This window comes from Podarcis melisellensis (assembly GCF_964234715.1).
Source record: "Podarcis melisellensis genome assembly, chromosome: 2".
Lineage (NCBI taxonomy): Eukaryota > Metazoa > Chordata > Lepidosauria > Squamata > Lacertidae > Podarcis > Podarcis melisellensis.
Genome location: NC_138529.1, coordinates 113,114,867 through 113,133,713, shown reverse-complemented (window position 1 = coordinate 113,133,713; position 18,847 = coordinate 113,114,867). Strand labels below are relative to the sequence as shown.

Here is an 18,847-nt window from a genome sequence, read left to right as displayed (position 1 = left end):
CCTAATATAGATACAGAGCCCCTTTGGAAATTGCTTTCTCCTGAATCGGGGATGGGGGACCTGTGGTACTCCAGACCTTATTGGACTATGATCTCTGCCCATTGGCCATGCTGGCTGGGGCTTATGAGAACTGGAGCCCAGCAACAGGAAGAAGGCCAAAGATTCCCCACCCCTGCTCTGAACGAGCAAAACAAATTGCCCGCTCAGGACGCTGGTCCTCAAACTGGCTTCCACACTGAGAAGACAGCTAAGGAGATCCTGATTGCCTGGCAGGGATCCACTGCAGGGGATTATGGGAAATGCTCTAGGCATTAGCAGTTGGCAGATTTGCACACAACAAGGCATGGCCTATCCCGCTGGGCCTCACCAGCTGCTCTTTTTGAGGGGAAAGGCTGGGTTCTTGCTGAGGAGGGAAAGCCTGTGTCTGGGCTACGCATCTTCAGCAGGATCAGGGAACCTGTGGACCTTCTCCAGATGTCATCAGCCCCAGCCAGCCCCAACCCATCAGTGGGAATTGGGCCCGTGGCAACAATTTCCTCTATCTCCACCATACATTTTCAGTAATAGTTAGCTGGCAAGCAATACTTTTTAAATTTCTTTGGGGGGGGTTGTTTATTGCATAAAGATAATTATTGTAGGTTGTTTTTTTTACGGAACTACAGTATACAAATATTGTTATAAATAAATCTTCCCTAGCCTGGAGATCTGGGCATCATCAGGAGGACATCATGTTGGAGGATGGTAAACATGAAAAACTAGCATCTTTATTGGGGGGCGGGGATTTAGGCTGGAGGCCTTTCCTTCTCACCAGCTACTTTTCTACATGCAGGGACGTGTGTGTATGTGTGCGCGCACGTGTGCGTGCATGGAGGAGCATATTGTTACACGAGCAGTCTGAAGTGGCACAGCTCTTGAAGTCTTTAAGGGGAGCAAAGACCAGCTGCAACCCCTCTGCTCCAAATGATAGACTCCTTCTGGGTTCAGCATGGCTGGGAATGATCTGGCTGATAACTGGTCTCTCATCCAACCTCATTTGGTGTTACCTCCTGCTAAGTTTCAAAGGGAGACAGAGAGTGTCATTAGGATGCGTAACAGGGCTGGAGTCCAGGTGCTTCTGGACTCCAACTCCCATCAGCCCCAGGCAGCGTGCCAATTGCTCAGGGATGATGGGAGTTGGAGTCCAACATCATCAGGAGGTCCAGACTTGATGTATAATTTTTGTTTTCACCCAACAGGACATGGGTGTTCTGACATGGAGAGAACTCATGCCTGTGGACTGTTTTCACTGTCTGATTTTCCCCTCTCTGCATTTTGAAGCTGAAAAGATTTGTGGCTTTTAGCGTAAATGGAAAACAGCTTTGGAGATGGGGATCCCACTGCCCTCAAGGTGTTGCCATCAGCCCCAGGCAGCACAACCTATGCTCAAAGATGATGGGATTTTGGTTGCCCTCCTCTGGACACGTTCCAGAAGGACACTGACAAACTGGAACGTGTCCAGAGGAGGGCAACCAAAATGGTCAAAGGCCTGGAAACGATGCCCTATGAGGAACGGCTAAGGGAGCTGGGCATGTTTAGCCTGGACAAGAGGAGGTTAAGGGGTGATATGATAGCCATGTTCAAATATATAAAAGGATGTCACATAGAGGAGGGAGAAAGGTTGTTTTCTGCTGCTCCAGAGAAGCGGACACGGAGCAATGGATCCAAACTACAAGGAAGAAGATTCCACCTAAACATTAGGAAGAACTTCCTGACAGTAAGAGCTGTTCGGCAGTGGAATTTGCTGCCAAGGAGCGTGGTGGAGTCTCCTTCTTTGGAGGTCTTTAAGCAGAGGCTTGACAACCCGTATGTCAGGAGTGCTCTGATGGTGTTTCCTGCTTGGCAGGGGGTTGGACTCGATGGCCCTTGTGGTCTCTTCCAACTCTATGATTCTATGATGGGAGCTGGAGTCCAGCAACATCCAGAGGCCTTCAGGTTTCCTACTCCTGCTCTTAATCTTTTGCCAAACCCAACCCCGGCAATCCCACCCTCAAAGCTTGCCCCAACTCTCCACCGCACCATTCCTTTATTCCTTCCCACTTAAAAAGCTCAGAATACATTTACAAATAAATACACGTTTTGAAAGCTGGACAGGTTAACAGAGTTCATTTAAAAACAGTACTTATTTTTAAAAAATCCATCAAAACTGAACGGCGTGGTCCAGGAGGGCTCCAAAATGCCAAGTCTCGAGTGCCAGTCTTAGGGAGGGGGGAAACTTCCGGGGTTCTTAAAAGACAGATTGTCTCAAAAAAGACGTTGCTGCTTCTGGTGAAGGAAAGGCTGGTTTTGACATCTTCGGTACATTTCGGTGAGGAAGCCAGCCTGGCTTAGGAAAAACCGAGCTGCGCTTGAATCTAGAATTGCAAAATAAAAGGAGGGGAAACTGGCCTGGGTGCTGTTGTTGATTGGCATCCGTCCGTCTCGGAAGACAATGGAGGAGCCCTAATCTAGCCACATCTGGGGGGAGGTCCAAAAGTTCCCCCGGCCCTGAGCTAATGGCTGCAGCTCAAGCAGGAGGATCAGTTAAAAGTGAGGTGGAGAGGTCAATGTGGTGCAAAAGCACCAGCAGAAGCACCCAATGGGCTCCACTGGTACATTTGCAGCACGTCAACTTCTTTGCCTTCTTTCTCTCCACCTTCTCCCAGTAAGCAGCAGCAACCCACCTTGCAGGGAAGCTGGTGTAGCGGCTCCACCCAGCGTGTCGCTTTTCACGACGACAATTAAGGTATTAGAGCTTGAGCTTGGAACAACAAAAAATACCTCACTACTTATGCCTAGCCTCAGTTTTTCCCATCTGTAAAATGGGTATAATGCTGACTTTCCTCATGGGATAGCACCGATGACAAGCCCAGTAGAGATTGTACAATGTTCTCTGCTGCACCGCTCTCTTTTTAAAATCTTTTGTTGGCTTCTGGTTTAAAATACTCTCTTTTTGAATTATGGGTACATCATTTCATAATAAATACTGTTGTAACTTTGTGGCTTGATTAGCCACTACAGACAGCTATTATAGGGGTATTAAAAACATTTTATAATAAATATCATATAATAAATAAAACGCTGTTAAAAAATTGCCGTATTGACTGGGCCACTTTGAAGGGTTTGGCACAAGACACTGCTTCACTGGAACAGCTCTTGCCCTTGGCCCTCCTTTAAATTATTATTTTAATATTTAATAGCATTTCTCCACCTCTTACAATTTTTAAAAAATCTCTAAGCAATAGAGATTGACTTGCTAAGTACAACCAAGTCAACATTGCATGTGTTTATGGGGCTCTTGCATTTGCAAAGCACCCCTCCACAACCACTTTTGCGAGGTAGGCTGGTTATTCCCATTTTACAGAAAGGCAGATTTGACTTGCCTCAGTGGGTCCACTGGTCCACTCACCCAGGTCTCCTGGATCAAAACTCACCTCTTTTATCTGTTGGAACGGCACAGGCTCTGAACCCTACAGCTCTCACTGGCTACCAGTATGCAACCTTACCATGCAGCTTTTTGCCTTTTTTTTTGCATAGATAGACGGGCTGTCCTGTTAAAACCAGGGTAAGTGGGAGGTGGATGGGAAAAGAGCAGGATTCTGGCAGCCCTGCCCATTGAGAAAATCCCATCGAAATCCAAATGAAAACTACAAGAGGGGAATGGTGCCCCATGTCATTCCCACATCTTCCTTTTCGTCCCTCTGCTTGGCCGCGTGTCTAGCGTACGCGACGCGGTGTCAGAAGTGGATGGCGTGGGCGAGTCTGGAGCGGCATCCTCTCGTGGTCCGTCCGTAGGAGGGGGTTCTGGGATGGGGTTGCAAATGCCGCCTGGGGTGGCCAGAGGAGGCACCGGGCACGGAACGGCTGGGCCTGCCACGGGCTCTGAAGGCATGCCCGGCACGTGACCGGGCGGTAGGGGGGTCCCAGCTTCTGGCGGGCCCCAAGGTGGGTTGCTGTTCCCCTGGTACGAGCTGTAGCCAAGGGACGCTCCTTGCGACAGAGACCTCTGGCCGGCGAAGACTGCCGCGATGGCTGCCATGGTGGCCGTTTGCCTCCCCAGGAACTCGCCCAGGTCGTTGTGGGAGCGCTCAATGGCGTTGACCATCAGCTGAGCCGTGGCCCTGTCCTGGCGCCTCTCCTGCTTCCTGTGTTGCCTCTCCTCTTGCCTGGCCCTGTCAAAGGCCTTCAGGTCCTGGCGGTGCAAGCCGCGCATGGCGTCCAAAAGCATGGAAGGGGCCCTCGAAGCCGACTCCACCAGCTGCATGCTGGTCTCAAGTCGCTGCTTCCGGTTCCGCATCCGCCGGTTCCGCATCCGCTCTGCGTTTGTGAGGGGCCTCCGGAACTCTTGAATGGGGCCTGCATAGGTTGGGGGTCACACACAAAAACATAAAGTAGATTCCCTGTTTGGGACACGTGTTTAATAATAATACAGTGGTACCTCTAGTTGCGAAATGGATCCGTTCCAGAGCCCCGTTCACTACATGAGCAGAACGCAACCCGCATCTGCGTGTGCCGCGATTCGCCACATCTGCGCATGCGCGTCACGTCATTTTGAGAGTATGCGTGAGCGGCGAAACCCGGAAGTAACCCTTTCAAGTACTTCCAGGTCGCCACGGGACGCAACCTGAAAAGACGTAACCTGAACTGAACATAACAATCGGAATAATAATAATAATAGAACATTAAAAACATGATTAAAGATCAAACATTAAAAAGTTCCACAGGGCAGGCATCACTACTGAGAAGGCATGTCCAAAGTCTGCTTTGGGGGCTTAATCTGGCTCACTGGTCAGTTTAATCTGGCCCCTGTGGCAGTTTATTTCCTGGAGTAAAATCCTAAAAAAAAGCTCAACAATTTGTCAACAACTTTGGTTGGCCCTCACATGTGTTCACTTTATCAAATCTGGTCCTCTTTGAAAAAAGTTTGGACACCCCTGTGTAGCTTCACTTCTCGCAGTGAGGGAACCGGCAGAAGGCCCTCGGAGCTGGACCTCAGTGTCCAGGCTGAGCAATGAGGGTAGAGACGCTCCTTCAGGTGTACAACACCTAAGCCACTATGCCTCTGACTCCCCGCCCCACGAAGGCACCGTTCTCTTAACAACAATGCAAAATAGGCCCAGTTGAGACAAAGAAGTGTAGGCCTCAGAAGCGCCATACCTGCCTTTCTCTGCAGGAATCTCTGGATTGGTTCCTAATCTGGCCTTCTAACTGGGAGCTGCAATATAAAAGCTCTCTGTATCCCAGGTCCTCATCCATTCAGAGATTTTGACGGCAAATTCAGGAGGAGTTCCTCAGCCAGAGCCTGCTTCTCTTGGCTTCACCTCCTGTCCTCCTTTGGTTCCCTTTTTCCTTGTAGTGTGCGACACTTCTCTGGATACTGACTGCTGGCTGTTAACTTGAGCAACATGGAATTTTTGTTTTGCTCACCTGAACTGACACAAAAGCAGGATTCCACCAGTCCCCCCTCCCAGCCCCAAAAATCGAGGCCACATAGTATTATCACTGTTGTTGTTGTTTTAAGTCCCTTCACTCTAAGGTCCCAGGGCAAATAAGACACAATATCAAAACAGTTTAAAACAACTGAAAGAAATAAGGTGGGTCCAAAAAATAGACATATCAAACTTCAAAAGGTTGAATTGGAATTACAGCAAATAGCATATAGACCAGCCATAGGCAGCCTTCGACCCTCCAGATGTTTTGGACTACAATTCCCATAATCCCTGACCATTGGTCCTGTTAGCTAGGGATCATGGGAGTTGTAGGCCAAAACTTATGGCAGGCCGAAGGTTGCCTATGCCCTATATAGACAGTTGTATAGTTATGCCAAGTGAGAGAGGAGCTCCAGGTTTATGCTGCCCATGACCAAAGTTTGCAGCGTCTGGGACCTTTTAGTTTAGAGAAAAGACAAGAGGTGACAGGACACAAGTTTGTTGACAAAGTCGATAAGAGAAAAGCTTTTCTCCCTCTCTCATATCACGAATATCCAATGAAACGTAGAACTATCCAATGCAAAGTAGAACTAGGGAACTTGGTCCTCCAGGAGGCAGTGAAGGCCCCCAACTTAAATGTCTTTAAAGGAGGATTATACATGTGGCGTTTGCCCTCCTAGGTGTGTGACATCATACCGGGTTCATAAGGAAAGGGTTAACTAATTGTAAAATGACTAACCAATGGGAACCCAAGGGGAGGAGTTGGAGTTTGAGTTAGGGTGGTTGAGAAGACAGCCTGGAGTTAGAAAAGACAGAGAGGATAAGTCTGTGGGTTGGGCTAGTCTGATGTGAGAGAGTGAGAGAATTTGTTAAGAGGAGTCAGTCAAACAGTTGAGTCAGATGGTATTAGGAAGGTATAGGCCGGTAAAGAAACTAAAGTTAAGATACTGACAGGAATTTTATCTGAGAAACCATAAACTTGTTAATGTTTATAAAATAAACTTGTTTATTTGGTTCGATTTTAACAACTGTCTGGACTCAGTGTTTTACCCGAGAGTAACGGGTTGGTGGCAGTGGGGAAGCGAGCACAGCGGCGGCACAGGGATCAATAGACCGTCAAACGTCCGGGGACCCTGTGTGAACACCACAATACCCAATCAAGGAGGGCAAGGCTACTAGCCCTCACAATCGGAAGCAGCATGCTTCTGAATGCTGGAAACCCCAGGAAGCAGAGTGCTGTTGTGTTCAGGTCCCACCTGGAAGGTTTCCTGTAGGCCACTGTGAGAACAGGAGGCTGGACTTGATCCAGCAGAGATCTTCTTATGCTCAAAACAGATCCAACAATCTGAAGACTCCCCCCTTCTCCAGAGACAGTCTGATTCATGCCATTGACCTTGAAGGACCAGAGACGCCTTAGACTGGGCTCCCACAAAGTGTTCAAAATTAACTCCAGTGTAGCTGCCTCAAAGAATCCTTACCATACGGCCTGAGACTCCTGCCTCCCTCAGGCACAGGTTCCCGGCAGATCAGCGTTCTCCCGGCATTGGGCGGTGCTCTCTCTGGCACAACAGGATTCGGAGCCTGTGGTCCGATGGCAGGAAACGCCACCGGCTGGGCCAGGGGCGGGTACTGCATTGGCAGCGCCACTGTAGGGTAGTGTACCTGTTGCGCCACAGAGGGGTATTGCTGCGGCATGGGGGTGTTCACCACCACCTCATCAAACGTCCACAGAGCCTGGAAAGAGCAAAGAGGAAAAATCAGGCCAGGGAGGGACTGGCGATGCTGCTTGGAAGAAACTCTGTGCCGCAAAACGACTCTCCATTCAAACCAGACCAGACCAACATTACCTACATGTTTATAGTTTTAGTTCTACTAATGTCAAATTGTATTTTAGTGATGGATTTTTCTTTTTTTATATACAGTCGTACCTTGGTTCTCGAACTTAATCCGTTCTGGGAGTCTGTACGACTCCTGAAACCGTTCGAAAACCAAGGTGCGGTTTCCGATTGGCCGCAGGAGCTTCCTGCAATCAAGTGGAAGCCACGTTGGAGATTCAGCTTCCAAAAAATGTTCGCAAACCAGAACACTTACTTCCAGGTTGGCGGTGTTCAGGAGCCAAAACGTACGAGTACCAAGGCATTTGAGAACCAAGGTACGACTGTATAGAATTTTTATTAAATATTTCTGTTTTATATGTTAGATTATTCATTTAAACAACCTTAAAATATCAATGGGACACGGGTGGCGCTGTGGGTTAAACCACAGAGCCTAGGACTTGCCGATCAGAAGGTCGGCGGTTCGAATCCCTGCAACGGGGTGAGCTTCCGTTGCTCAGTCCCTGCTCCTGCCAAACTAGCAGTTCGAAAACATGTCAAAGTGCAAGTAGATAAATAGGTATCCTTTAAGGTAAAGGTAAAGGGACCCCTGACCATTAGGTCCAGTCGTGACCGACTCTAGGGTTGCGGTGCTCATCTCGCTTTACTGGCCGAGGGAGCCAGCGTACAGCTTCCGGGTCATGTGGCCAGCATGACTAAGCTGCTTCTGGCGAACCAGAGCAGTGCATGGAAATGCCGTTTTCCTTCCCGCCAGAGCAGTACCTATTTATCTACTTGCACTTTGATGTGCTTTCAAACTGCTAGGTTGGCAGGAGCAGGGACCGAGCAACAGGAGCTCACCCCATCATCAAAGGGCTCCCTTTACCTTTACCTAAAATATCAATGACTTCCCTTCTTCTCTTTCCATGGTTCATTTCGAATATTGTAAATTGCTGCATATTTTACATGAACTAAACCATTCAGTATTCCAATATCACATCCGTCAAAACTTATTTACACTGTTGAATTTATCTTAATGCTGCCAATGTTTTCAAATGTACACAATTTCTCCCTACATATTCAATAAACATTTTCCAATCTTCTTTAAACATATGTTCTTCTTGTTCTAAGACATTCAGCCCTGTTGGATTGGACAAAAGGTCCGTCTAGTTTGGATTCCTGTTCCGAAAAGGGGCAAACAAACTTTTGGAAACCTCTGATGAAGCCTCTGATGCAAGAACCCACTACTGTTCTCCATCCCCCAGCAACTGGTGTTCAAAGGTACACTTCGTCTGAGCATGGAGGCTCCTCAGCTGTCATCAGCAGTATACACACACACACACACACTTAATGGTTTTCCTAAATGCTTTCATTAAAGCTGGTCCTGTTTCTTACATTATTTCACAACCGTACAAACACACACAAAGTTTGCAGTCTGTTAGGGCTATTCGCACATTACGTTCAGTGAGTGTACAACCAGTGTACAGAAACTGCACATACACTAAAGGTAAAGGTACCCCTGCCCGCATGGGCCAGTCTTGACAGACTCTAGGGTTGTGCGCTCATCTCACTCTAGAGGCCGGGAGCCAGCGCTGTCCGGAGACACTTCCGGGTCACGTGGCCAGCGTGACAAGCTGCATCTGGCGAGCCAGCGCAGCACACGGAACACCGTTTACCTTCCTGCTAGTAAGTGGTCCCTATTTATCTACTTGCACCCGGGGGTGCTTTTGAACTGCTAGGTTGGCAGGCGCTGGGACCGAGCGACGGGAGCGCACCCCGCCGCGGGGATTCGAACCTCTGACCTTTCGATCGGCAAGTCCTAGGTACTGAGGCTTTTACCCACAGCGCCACCCGCGTCCCTATTCCTATGTACTGTATTTTTCGCACCATAGGACGCACTTTTTCCCTCCTAAAAAGCAAGGGAAAATGTGTGTGCGTCCTATGGAGCGAATGCAGGCTTTCGCTGAAGCCTGGAGAGCGAGAGGGGTCGGTGCGCACCGACCCCTCTCGCTCTCCAGGCTTCAGGAAGCTATCCGCTAGGAGTGGGAGACCCAGCTCTCCCACGGCTAGCGGAGCGCTGCATTAATCCCGAAGCGCGCCCCAAGCTTCTGGGTGCCGGCAAGGTCTCCGCTAGCCCTGGGAGAGCCCCGCGACGTCGCCCGGCTCTCCCAGGGCTAGCGGACCACTGCGCTAATCCCGAAGCTTGGGGCGTGCGGAGCTCAGCGCGCCCCAAGCTTCTGGGTGCCGGCAAGGTCTCCGCTAGCCCTGGGAGAGCCCCGCGACGTCGCCCGGCTCTCCCAGGGCTAGCGGACCACTGCGCTAATCCCGAAGCTTGGGGCGTGCGGAGCTCAGCGCGCCCCAAGCTTCTGGGTGCCGGCAAGGTCTCCGCTAGCCCTGGGAGAGCCCCGCGACGTCGCCCGGCTCTCCCAGGGCTAGCGGACCACTGCGCTAATCCCGAAGCTTGGGGCGTGCGGAGCTCAGCGCGCCCCAAGCTTCTGGGTGCCGGCAAGGTCTCCGCTAGCCCTGGGAGAGCCCCGCGACGTCGCCCGGCTCTCCCAGGGCTAGCGGACCACTGCGCTAATCCCGAAGCTTGGGGCGTGCGGAGCTCAGCGCGCCCCAAGCTTCTGGGTGCCGGCAAGGTCTCTGCTAGCCCTGGGAGAGCCCCGCGACGGCTAGCGGAGACCTTGCCGGCGCCCAGAAGCTTGGGGCGCGCTGAGCTCCGCACGCCCCAAGCTTCGGGATTAGCGCTCCGCTAGCCGTGTCTAGGCTGCGGATAGCAGCCTGCTTCCCGGAGCGTCGGGCGCCCTGAAAGCAGAGCTCCCGGCGCTTCGGGAACACACCAGCATCGTGGGGACCCTTGCAGGAGCTCCCAGCAAGGCTCCCCACGCTGCGGATAGCAGCCTGCCGCCCGGCGGGTGGGGCGCCCTGAAGCAGAGCGCCCCTCGCGCCGGGCAGACATCTGCAGCTTGGGGAGCCCTGCAGCAGTTCCCCGCAAGGCTCCCCACGCTGCGGATAGCAGCCTGCCGCCCGGCGCGAGGGGCGCCCTGAAGCAGAGCGCCCCTCGCGCCGGGCAGACATCTGCAGCGTGCAGAGCCCTGCAGCAGTTCCTCACAGGGCTCCCCACGCTGCGGATAGCAGCCTGCTTCCCGGAGCATCGGGCGCCCTGAAAGCAGAGCGCCTGGCGCTTCGGGAACACATCCGCTGCATGGAGAGCCTTGCAGGAGTTCCCCGCAAGGCTCCCCAAGCTGCGGATAGCAGCCTGCCGCCCGGCGGGTGGGGCGCCCTAAAGCAGAGCGCCCCTCACGCCAGGCATACATCCGCAGCGTGGGGAGCCCTGCAGCAGTTCCCCGCAAGGCTCCCCAAGCTGCGGATAGCAGCCTGCCGCCCGGCGGGTGGGGCGCCCTGAAGCAGAGCGCCCCGCGCGCTAGGCAGACATCAGCCAGCCCCACAAGCTCGGGGGACAGCAGGGAGGCGCAGCGCCACTATCCCGCTGTTCCTCGACCTGGTTCTGTTTCCCTGACCTGCTTTTGGGGGGGAAATAAAGGGAAAAAATTTTTCCTTTATTTCCCCCCCAAAAAACTAGGCGCGTCCTATGGTCCGGTGCGTCCAATCGTGCGAAAAATACGGTAATCTTCAATGAGTGTACAGTCTGTGCATTCCTCCAGGATTTCCTTCTGGTCTAGCATTTTGTTTTCACATAATGGGGTGTGGGAAATAAGTTGTCTCTTCTTTCCCCGCCCCCATTTTATTAGAGAACCTTTTAAAAAAAATTACCTGCTGCTCTTTTCTCTGGGCTTCTCGCTGCCTCATCAGGAAGTCTTCCGACAAGGCGACTGCTTGGGCGCAGGTTTCTGGGCTGTGCTCCCGGACCCAGTTCTGGATTTCCTGGGGCAGGACTGTCAGGAACTGCTCCACGACCACGGCCTCCAGGATCTGCTCCTTGCTGTGCCTCTCGGGCCTCAGCCACTGGTGGCAGAGCTCCTGCAGCTGCCGGCAGACTTCCCGGGGCCCCTCGGCCTCCTGGTAGCGATGGCGTCGGAAGCGCTGGCGCCGCACCTCCATGCTGACCGTGTCATCACCAGGGGTTTCCTCCTTCACACTCCCATAGCCCCTTCGCTCTCGGTGCCCTGAGCCGCCGTAGACTGGCTGGGCTTCCCGGCTGAGGCCTGGCAGGCTCTGGGCTACCCACCCTCCGGTGGGCCACTGGCTCGGGTTGGCAGCTGCCTCATAGGAGGTCTGGAATGAATTGGTGTCCCACTGCAAGGGCTTGTGCAGTGGTGGGTTCCGCCACCCTGGCTGGGGATAGGGCACTGCCTTGGGGAACTCCTGCCTCTGGGCCTCCCAGTGCTGCTGCAGACCCTCGTCCGGCTCCTGCTTCACCTGCTGAGGAGCTTCCCCGGCCAAAAACTCCCGCATGGAGCCAACCGGAAGGAAGCGGGAAGCTGCCCCTCCCCCTAGTTCATGACCAGATGGGTCTTGTGCCTCCATTTTCATCGCTGGCTGCATTCCTGGTTCTGGAGCACCCTGGAACTGCAGGTGGAGGGCAGCCGTTTCCCCTCTCCCTGTAGCCATATTGTGTCAACCCACAAGGGAAATTCCTGTCTCGCGTCGGAGGTAGGCAAGGCGAGGCTCGTGGGCCAAATCTGGCCACCCGATTGATACCCTCTTGCCTCTCCCCAAAGGCAAAAGCAGAGGTAAAGGAGGGGAGCAGACAGACTTGCAGGGAGAAGGGGGCTTGTCGGCAGGCTCCAGTTGGGGGTGGGTGGGGGTTCCTGCCCACCCCCAATTCCTCGGAGCAGGTATTCTGGTAAAACTAGCCACCAAATGGAAGCTTAAGTCCACAGGAGAGATGGGAAATCATCTGGCAGGAGGATAATGCTGTTCTGTTGGTGTCGCAAGGCGAATGGCCCAATCCAAGCAGAGCCTTCAGGGTCTTCAGGGCAAGATACAGGAGCTGGAAATGTCTTCGTGTGCTTTGCACCTGCAGGAGGGAGGGGAATAAAGATTCTTTACTCTTACTGTAGGAAGACTGCTTTCTCCAGTATGAATCCTCCCAGAAGGCCTGACTGCAAGCCCAGAGCAGTGACTCGGCCAGAAACATAAGAGGCAGACTCACGGATGGTGCCATTCCGCTATGTAGGGAGTAACTGAGTAACTCTGTAATTTGAAAGAGATGCTTGTTCCCGTGTTCTGTACAACTGCGTCTCTGATGCTGAGTGAACCTTCCCCTGTTTGGGCTCAAGTCAATAGGCATGGGCAGGTGGCAGGATCCCATCCTCCAGGAATCCTCGTCCTAAGCTGTTTAGGGCTCTAAGAAGTCGCACCCAACACTTTGATCAGGGATTGGAGACAGAGCCGAAGGCCAGTCCAGCTACAATAGCAATAGAGTTATTTGCTCCAAAGTTCATGAGTGTTGCACCAAGGGGGGAAATTTAAGGCGGCGGCGGCGGGGTGTGTGTGTGTGCTAGACCAGGCAGCATGGGTCCTGCAAACCGCCCAAGGATTCCAGTTGCCAGCACCCAGCTCTGCCAAGTCCAGAGAAATGTTCCAGTTTTTTAACTAAGGGGGGGGGGACTATCTTCATCTTCACAGCCCATGAAACACACTTTCTGCACAGCTGGGAGTCATAAATCAGGACAGACACAGAGGCCTTCTGCAAAGAAGTGGAACGAGAGGTGACAGGAAAAAGGTGTGCTCAAAGATTGTGTGAATGAACACAAGAGGACTGTGGCAGGAAGCAGGTGGCATGCATGGAGGGCAAGGGCCAACACACTGGATTATGCGGGAACTCAGGAAGTTGTGTTACACAGAAGCAGGTCTCCAGGGTTTCAGGCAGGGGTCACCCCCCCCCCCAGATGGTTTTGCTCCAGTCAGAGGCAATAATGCATCTGAATACGAGTTGCTGGAAACTGCAGGAAGGTGTGTGTGTGTGGGGGGGTGCTCCTGTGTTCATGTCCTGCTCATCGCAGGTTTCCCCACAGGCCAGCCACGGTGAGACTAGGATGCTGGACTAGATGGGCCACTGGCCTGATTCAGCAGAGCCCTCCTTATGTTTGTATATTCTTAGTTCTCAGGGACTGAACCTGGGGCCTTCTGGAGGCAGAGCAGATGTCCCACCACTCAGCTGTGCTCCTTGGATAACATATGGGGACTGAAGGAAGTGTCAAGGGGTGTGAGCGGAGAGACAGAAGTCTGAGGTGGGAGGGAGCGAAATCTGCAGACCAACTTTCTGCAAAAAAAAACCTAGCAAAGAGCTGCCAGGTGTTGGTGAATCTTCCTGCTTATTCTCTGGCTGAGGGCCCCAACCTCCTTTCAATATTTTGATACATGCAAGCAGGGGTTGGGGTAGGGGGCTGCAGCGGTTTGACAGGAGTGCTGGACAGCTCTCTTAGAGCCACACAAACCCTGCCTGCAGCTGCACGGCTCTTAGCCCCCACCCGCTGAACATAATCTCATACAGTAGTTGTTTATGTGGCATCTCTAACGCTTTCTATGCAATTGACAGGCGATGCGAAGAAAGGAAAGAGGGACGAGGAGGGCAAAAAAAACGCAAGCGAAAACCCAGTTTAAAAATTGGGCAGCGCCGGTGCCCTTCCTTTGTCCCCAGGATTATGTCATTCTCTCTCTGTTTCCCCCCGCCTCCCGTCCTTGCAGAGTCTGCACTACACGCCCCCATCCATCCCCTCCTGGCTCTGCTCTTGAATTGGGTGGAGAGCCCCTCCTGCCCCACTTGATCTGGTTGAAATGGGTTTTTTTGGGGGGTGGGGAGCTGTCTCTTTAGGGGGGGCTACATGCTTGCCCCCTCCCCCTGCCTCCTCCATCCCTCGCTCTCCCCCTCCTCCCCCCCCTTCCCTGCTCATCTTCCCCCCTCTTTCCGCCCTCCCCCACCCCGCCCCGCCGATCATCTCGACCCACCTCTCGCCGGCTGCAGACTCCGGATCCTCCCGCAGCCCCCCAGGCGCCCGAGTTTTAGATGCAGCCCGAGATGCTGCTGCTGCTGCTGCTTCCCACCCAAGCCAAGAGGAAAGCACAGGAAGAGGAAACTCGCCCGACCTCGCACTTCCGGGTTTGTCTAGGCGCAGGGGGCGCCGCTCGTTTTAACCCTTCAGACGGGAAGCGAGGGAAAAAAGGAGGGAGCAGCGTCTTTCGCTGCGATCTGTGAGCGAGTGGATTTCTCAAGGGCCAAAGGCTTTGTTGTGCATAGTCAGGGCCTTATTTATTTATATAAAGGAGCTTGTTCCCCTTCAAAGTTGGGGCTTTATTGTCCCAACAGGCTTTTGGGAGCTGACTGTTTTTAAGGAAAGGGCTGGTGCTGTGATGTTTTTTAATGGTACTTACCTGTATGTTTTAACAGATTATTTGCAATGTTTAATTGCTTTTTAGGGTTGTTCCCCCCCCACACACACGTTTTTAGCTGTTTCTGTTTTATCTATGAGCCACGTTGAGTCTCATCAGGGAAAAAGTCAGGGGATAATAATAATAATGATGATACTGTAATGATATTTAGAACCTACCCCAGTCCTGTGGTTGTAATTTTCCCCCTGCCCATTTCTTTCTTTCTTTTCTTTTTAAAAAGATTGTGACCTGCCCTGAGACCTTAAGGTGAAAAGTGTGCAACAAATCAAAACAACAAGGATTGCTTTATTTCATTTTGACATGGTGGAACCCTGAAATCGCTTGAGATCCTATTCTGCATGTCCACTGCAGTGCACCTCTGAAAGAAATAAGCCTCATTGCTCAGAGGCTTCGGAAACACTGTTGTCATGGATAGAAATCTAGTTATTGATTATAAAATGCAAATAAGGGCAGAGGATCTGCTGTTTGGGATGCTTTCAATCAAGGAAACACAGGTTGTGACAGAACACCCTGCATTGGTTAGATGCATAGAATCTCCTGCCTGGAGGACGAAGGGAGGAAGTATTTTTAGATTTTAAGACAGTAAGACTGCCTTTATTTCCTGCCTACCCACACTTATTGGTGGGAAAGCCCGTCAATTGGATAATGCACTTGGAGACTGCTGCAAAGTACTGTCTAAAAATTATGTTATTCATAACAGGACTCTAATGCCCACTTTCCATCTCAGGTAATTAGCCATTAATTCTTTTGTCATTTATTAGTGTAAAAAACAAATTATTTTTTCCCTATGTTTTAATAAGAAAATAAGTTATAGGGAGAGTAGACCCATTTTAATGAACCTATTGATTTTAATATGTTCTTAGTAGGACAAACATTGTATACAAGTGTTCTTTTTACACTGTGTATATCTGTCCCCGGTTCTTAAAAGTTTTGAAAGGAAGAGCAGCTACTTCTGAGCAAATCAGTTGTTTATGTCCCACCCCACACAATCTGCTTTCTGAACAGGCTCCAGTTATTATGGGCACCTGTAACAAAATGTTGCAGCATGAAATGATCCCTGTTCACCAGGCTACTGCATTTCATTCCTGCCCCACTGATTTTCTGCACTCCCCCCACCTTCCACAATCGTTACCATTCTGTGACTACTTGTCCTACCCGACCCACACCTTTTTTCTTTTACTTAAAGGAATATATATTCCAGGGTTTTCACTGCAAAACTTTCTGATAATGCATAAATTCTCTTCTGACCAATGTACTATGGATACCTTGGGAAAACAGAGGAGAAGATCACATGAATTTTCACCATGTTTAATAAATAATAATCAGAAACTAATCTGGAGAACTGCACAAGATCAGAAAGATAAAAACTGAAATTGAAATTGTTAGATTCATCCATTCCTATCCAAATCTTTGGTGTCTGCTAGGCAGACTCACTCAAAAGGATCAGAGGGCATCCCTTCCAGGGTCCGATGGGTCTTCATTAGTCCTGTGGTAGGTGGTGAATCCCCTTCTTCTTTTCCTCTTTTCCCTTCTAGGAGGTGAGAAGAACCTTGCAGAGGTAAGTGGATCCTTTTCATCTCCATTAATATCACTCTGTGACACTGGAAAAGGTCCAGGAGGAGACAACATAAAACCCGACTCTTCAAGCTCTTAGGATGTGGCAAAAGGTTCCAAGAAGGGAGCAGGAGCTGAGGTGTGTGTCATGTTCCTGAACATATCCCAGCTGCAATACGTAACTTCAAGGTGTCACTTGGGTTCATGATAAGAGGACAGAAGGAACATTTCACTTTTGTCAACAGCAGCAACCATATTTTTCTCCTCCACATTTTTCTTACATTTTGTAAGTAATACAGCCGAAATTGAAAAGCTCCGAGCAGGATGGTATCACTTGATTTTATTTCTCCATTTGAGTAGATATAAGTGAGGAGATTCAGAGATCTGGAGCTGCTCCTTTGGCCCTCAGATGTCTGCCTCTGGAGTCCATAGTAAGGAGGAATCATCTCCCCTCTGTGACTCCATTCCTCTGTGTGTGTATCTCGGCTTTCCTCCTCTCAATTGCTTTCTTTTGCTGCACTCAGAATTTCTGCAATTGAATGGGTTAATGTTTATTTTCCCCATCAGGTGTCAGCTAAGGGAGACATTTAAGAATCCAATGGATTTCCTATCAAAGTTGAAGAGGTGGATCTCAAAATTCTGCATTAAAAATCCCATTCTGTATGTTGGGATGAAGGATATCAAAGGTAGGATTACTGCAAGGATTTTACACCCAACAATGTATTAGTCTGAAAATTGAACATTCCAGGTTGCCTACATTGATTTCTTCTCTCTCATTTCAATGTAAGCCTCTGAAAGCCCCAAATGGGCAATTCACACGGAGATATTCAAAGGAGGACCATTTTTCTCCTCTTGCCCCCATCCATCCCTCCTCCCCTTCACTGCATAGAAGAGCTGAGTGAATATTTTCTGGGCTTGAAAGGGTGACTTGATTGACACAATTAAATACATTGAGGGAAAAAGGAATAAAAAAAAATTATTTAAAAACCTGCTGGGGAAGGAATTTATTCTGAGGTGAGCCTAGCAGAAAGGGGGGAGGGTCCCAATCCTGAATGAAACGTGAGGAATCCCCATTTATCAGAGAGGAAAATTGGTTCTTCCGAGTGTTTCTTGGATCAGGATGTCCGTCTCTGCCTCTTGGCTGATTCTGCCTCTCTTTTCATTTCCTCATCTTCTCCCCAACAGCAAATGTCACTCTGCATCCAGACACAGCCCATCAATGGCTCGTCCTGGATGAGGATCAGAGCAATGTCATATACAGAGACAAATATCTATGGGTGTCCAATAATCCTGAGAGATTAAACCACTGGCATTGTGTGTTGGGACATCAGGGATTCACAGCAGGCAGACATTTCTGGGAGGTCGCAGTGGAAAGTGCAGAAGGGTGGAGTTTAATGGTCGCCAGCAAGTGTGAGTGGAGAAGGGGCTGCTTCAATGTAAGGTGTGGGGGAAGGACCTGGCGTCTGAGGATGGAGGAGGATGAGTACGAGGTCTCCAATTGCCATCGTTACTCTCCTCTGTCCCTGAGTGAGAAGCCCAGGAGGATCCAGGTGACTCTGGACTATGAAGGAGGATGTTTGTCTTTCTCTGATGCTTACTCAGGAACCGAACTCTACACGTTCTCAGAAGACTCATTCTATGGAGACACCCTCCTCCCTTTCATTTGGCTGTGGGGAAGAGAAGCCCCCCTCAGCATCTCCTGGGGAGACTAAAAGCCCAGTTGAAGTTTCTCTCCACACCAGAAAGACTGAGATGAAAACATTTGCCAGTTTTGACCTCTTTGCAGAGACCTTTCGAGAGGAGTCACAATCAGCTGAAATAAGAAAAGGAACGAAACCCGGGATTTTCTCTTTCTTTCCCTTTTCCAGAATTTCAGCCTCCACTAACTTTGACCCGCATTTCATTGCTCACCTCCACCAACTGTTAAAATGCACACGTATTCCTAGAAAACAGAACTGCCGCTCTGGTTGCGGATTTTTTGGGGTGCGAACAGCACCCCAGAACGGATCATGTCCGCAACCAGAGGTACCACTGTGTCTCTGAATTCAGCGAAGCCTTTGACTAATTGTTTTTGGGATTGCTTCATTAATCTTTTGTATTAACAATTGGATTCTCTATATCAGGGGTAGTCGATATGGTGTCCTGGATGATGTCGGAATACAACGCCCATCAGCCCCTACCAGCATGGTCAGGAATCAGAGATGATGGGAGTTGTAGTCCAGCAGCATGGCTATGTGTGCCCTATATAAGTCACATGGAGACTTCGCTGTGGTCCCCACCTCAGTTGTGGTATACACCACTAATGAGTGTTTTTTTCAGAATCGGCAGGATCTCCCCCAACCCTTGGCTTTTAGTAACTGGTTTGATATACAGTGGTACCTCTGGTTACGAATTTAATTCGTTCCGAGGTCTGTTCTTAACCTGAAACTGTTCTTAACCACTTTAGGTAATGGGGCCTCCTGCTGCTGCCGTGCGATTTCTGTTCTCATCCTGAAGCAAACTTCTTAACCTGAGGTCCTATTTGGGTAAGCGGAGTCTGTAACCTGAAGTGTTTGTAACCCGAGGTACCACTGTACTATACTTTAATCTTTAGAAAGATGTTGTTTTCTCTCTTGCGGGTTTTTGGTGCTCTGTTAATTGTTCATGATCTTATGCTGTTTTTATGGTTTTACAATAGTT

At 50.4% G+C, this 18,847-nt stretch overlaps 2 protein-coding genes across 2 annotated transcripts in view; one reads left to right on the top strand and one right to left on the bottom strand.

Moving 5' to 3' along the window:
- LOC309364519 (uncharacterized protein) overlaps nt 1-18,847 on the top strand; it is a 110,062-nt gene that overhangs the window by 20,090 nt on the left and 71,125 nt on the right. The window lies entirely within an intron of this gene.
- On the bottom strand, nt 2,046-14,316 carry LOC309364667 (uncharacterized protein). The gene is made up of 4 exons (XM_081902398.1): nt 14,174-14,316; nt 11,033-12,239; nt 6,923-7,178; nt 2,046-4,371 (listed from the first exon to the last, which is right to left on the bottom strand). Exons 2-4 carry the CDS (start codon nt 11,828-11,830, stop codon nt 3,689-3,691), a joined length of 1,737 nt encoding a protein of 578 aa, XP_081758524.1. The 5' UTR covers nt 11,831-12,239; nt 14,174-14,316; the 3' UTR covers nt 2,046-3,688.

Excerpts from the sequence above, each read along its gene's own strand:
- LOC309364667 (XM_081902398.1), bottom strand. The coding sequence starts at position 11,830 with ATGGCTACAGGGAGAGGGGAAACGGCTGCCCTCCACCTGCAGTTCCAG. Across the intron at positions 7,179-11,032 it reads CCCAGAGAAAAGAGCAGCAG|GCTCTGTGGACGTTTGATGA; the intron begins GTAATTTTTTTT and ends TGCTCTTTCCAG. Across the intron at positions 4,372-6,922 it reads CAGGAGTCTCAGGCCGTATG|GCCCCATTCAAGAGTTCCGG; the intron begins GTAAGGATTCTT and ends CAACCTATGCAG.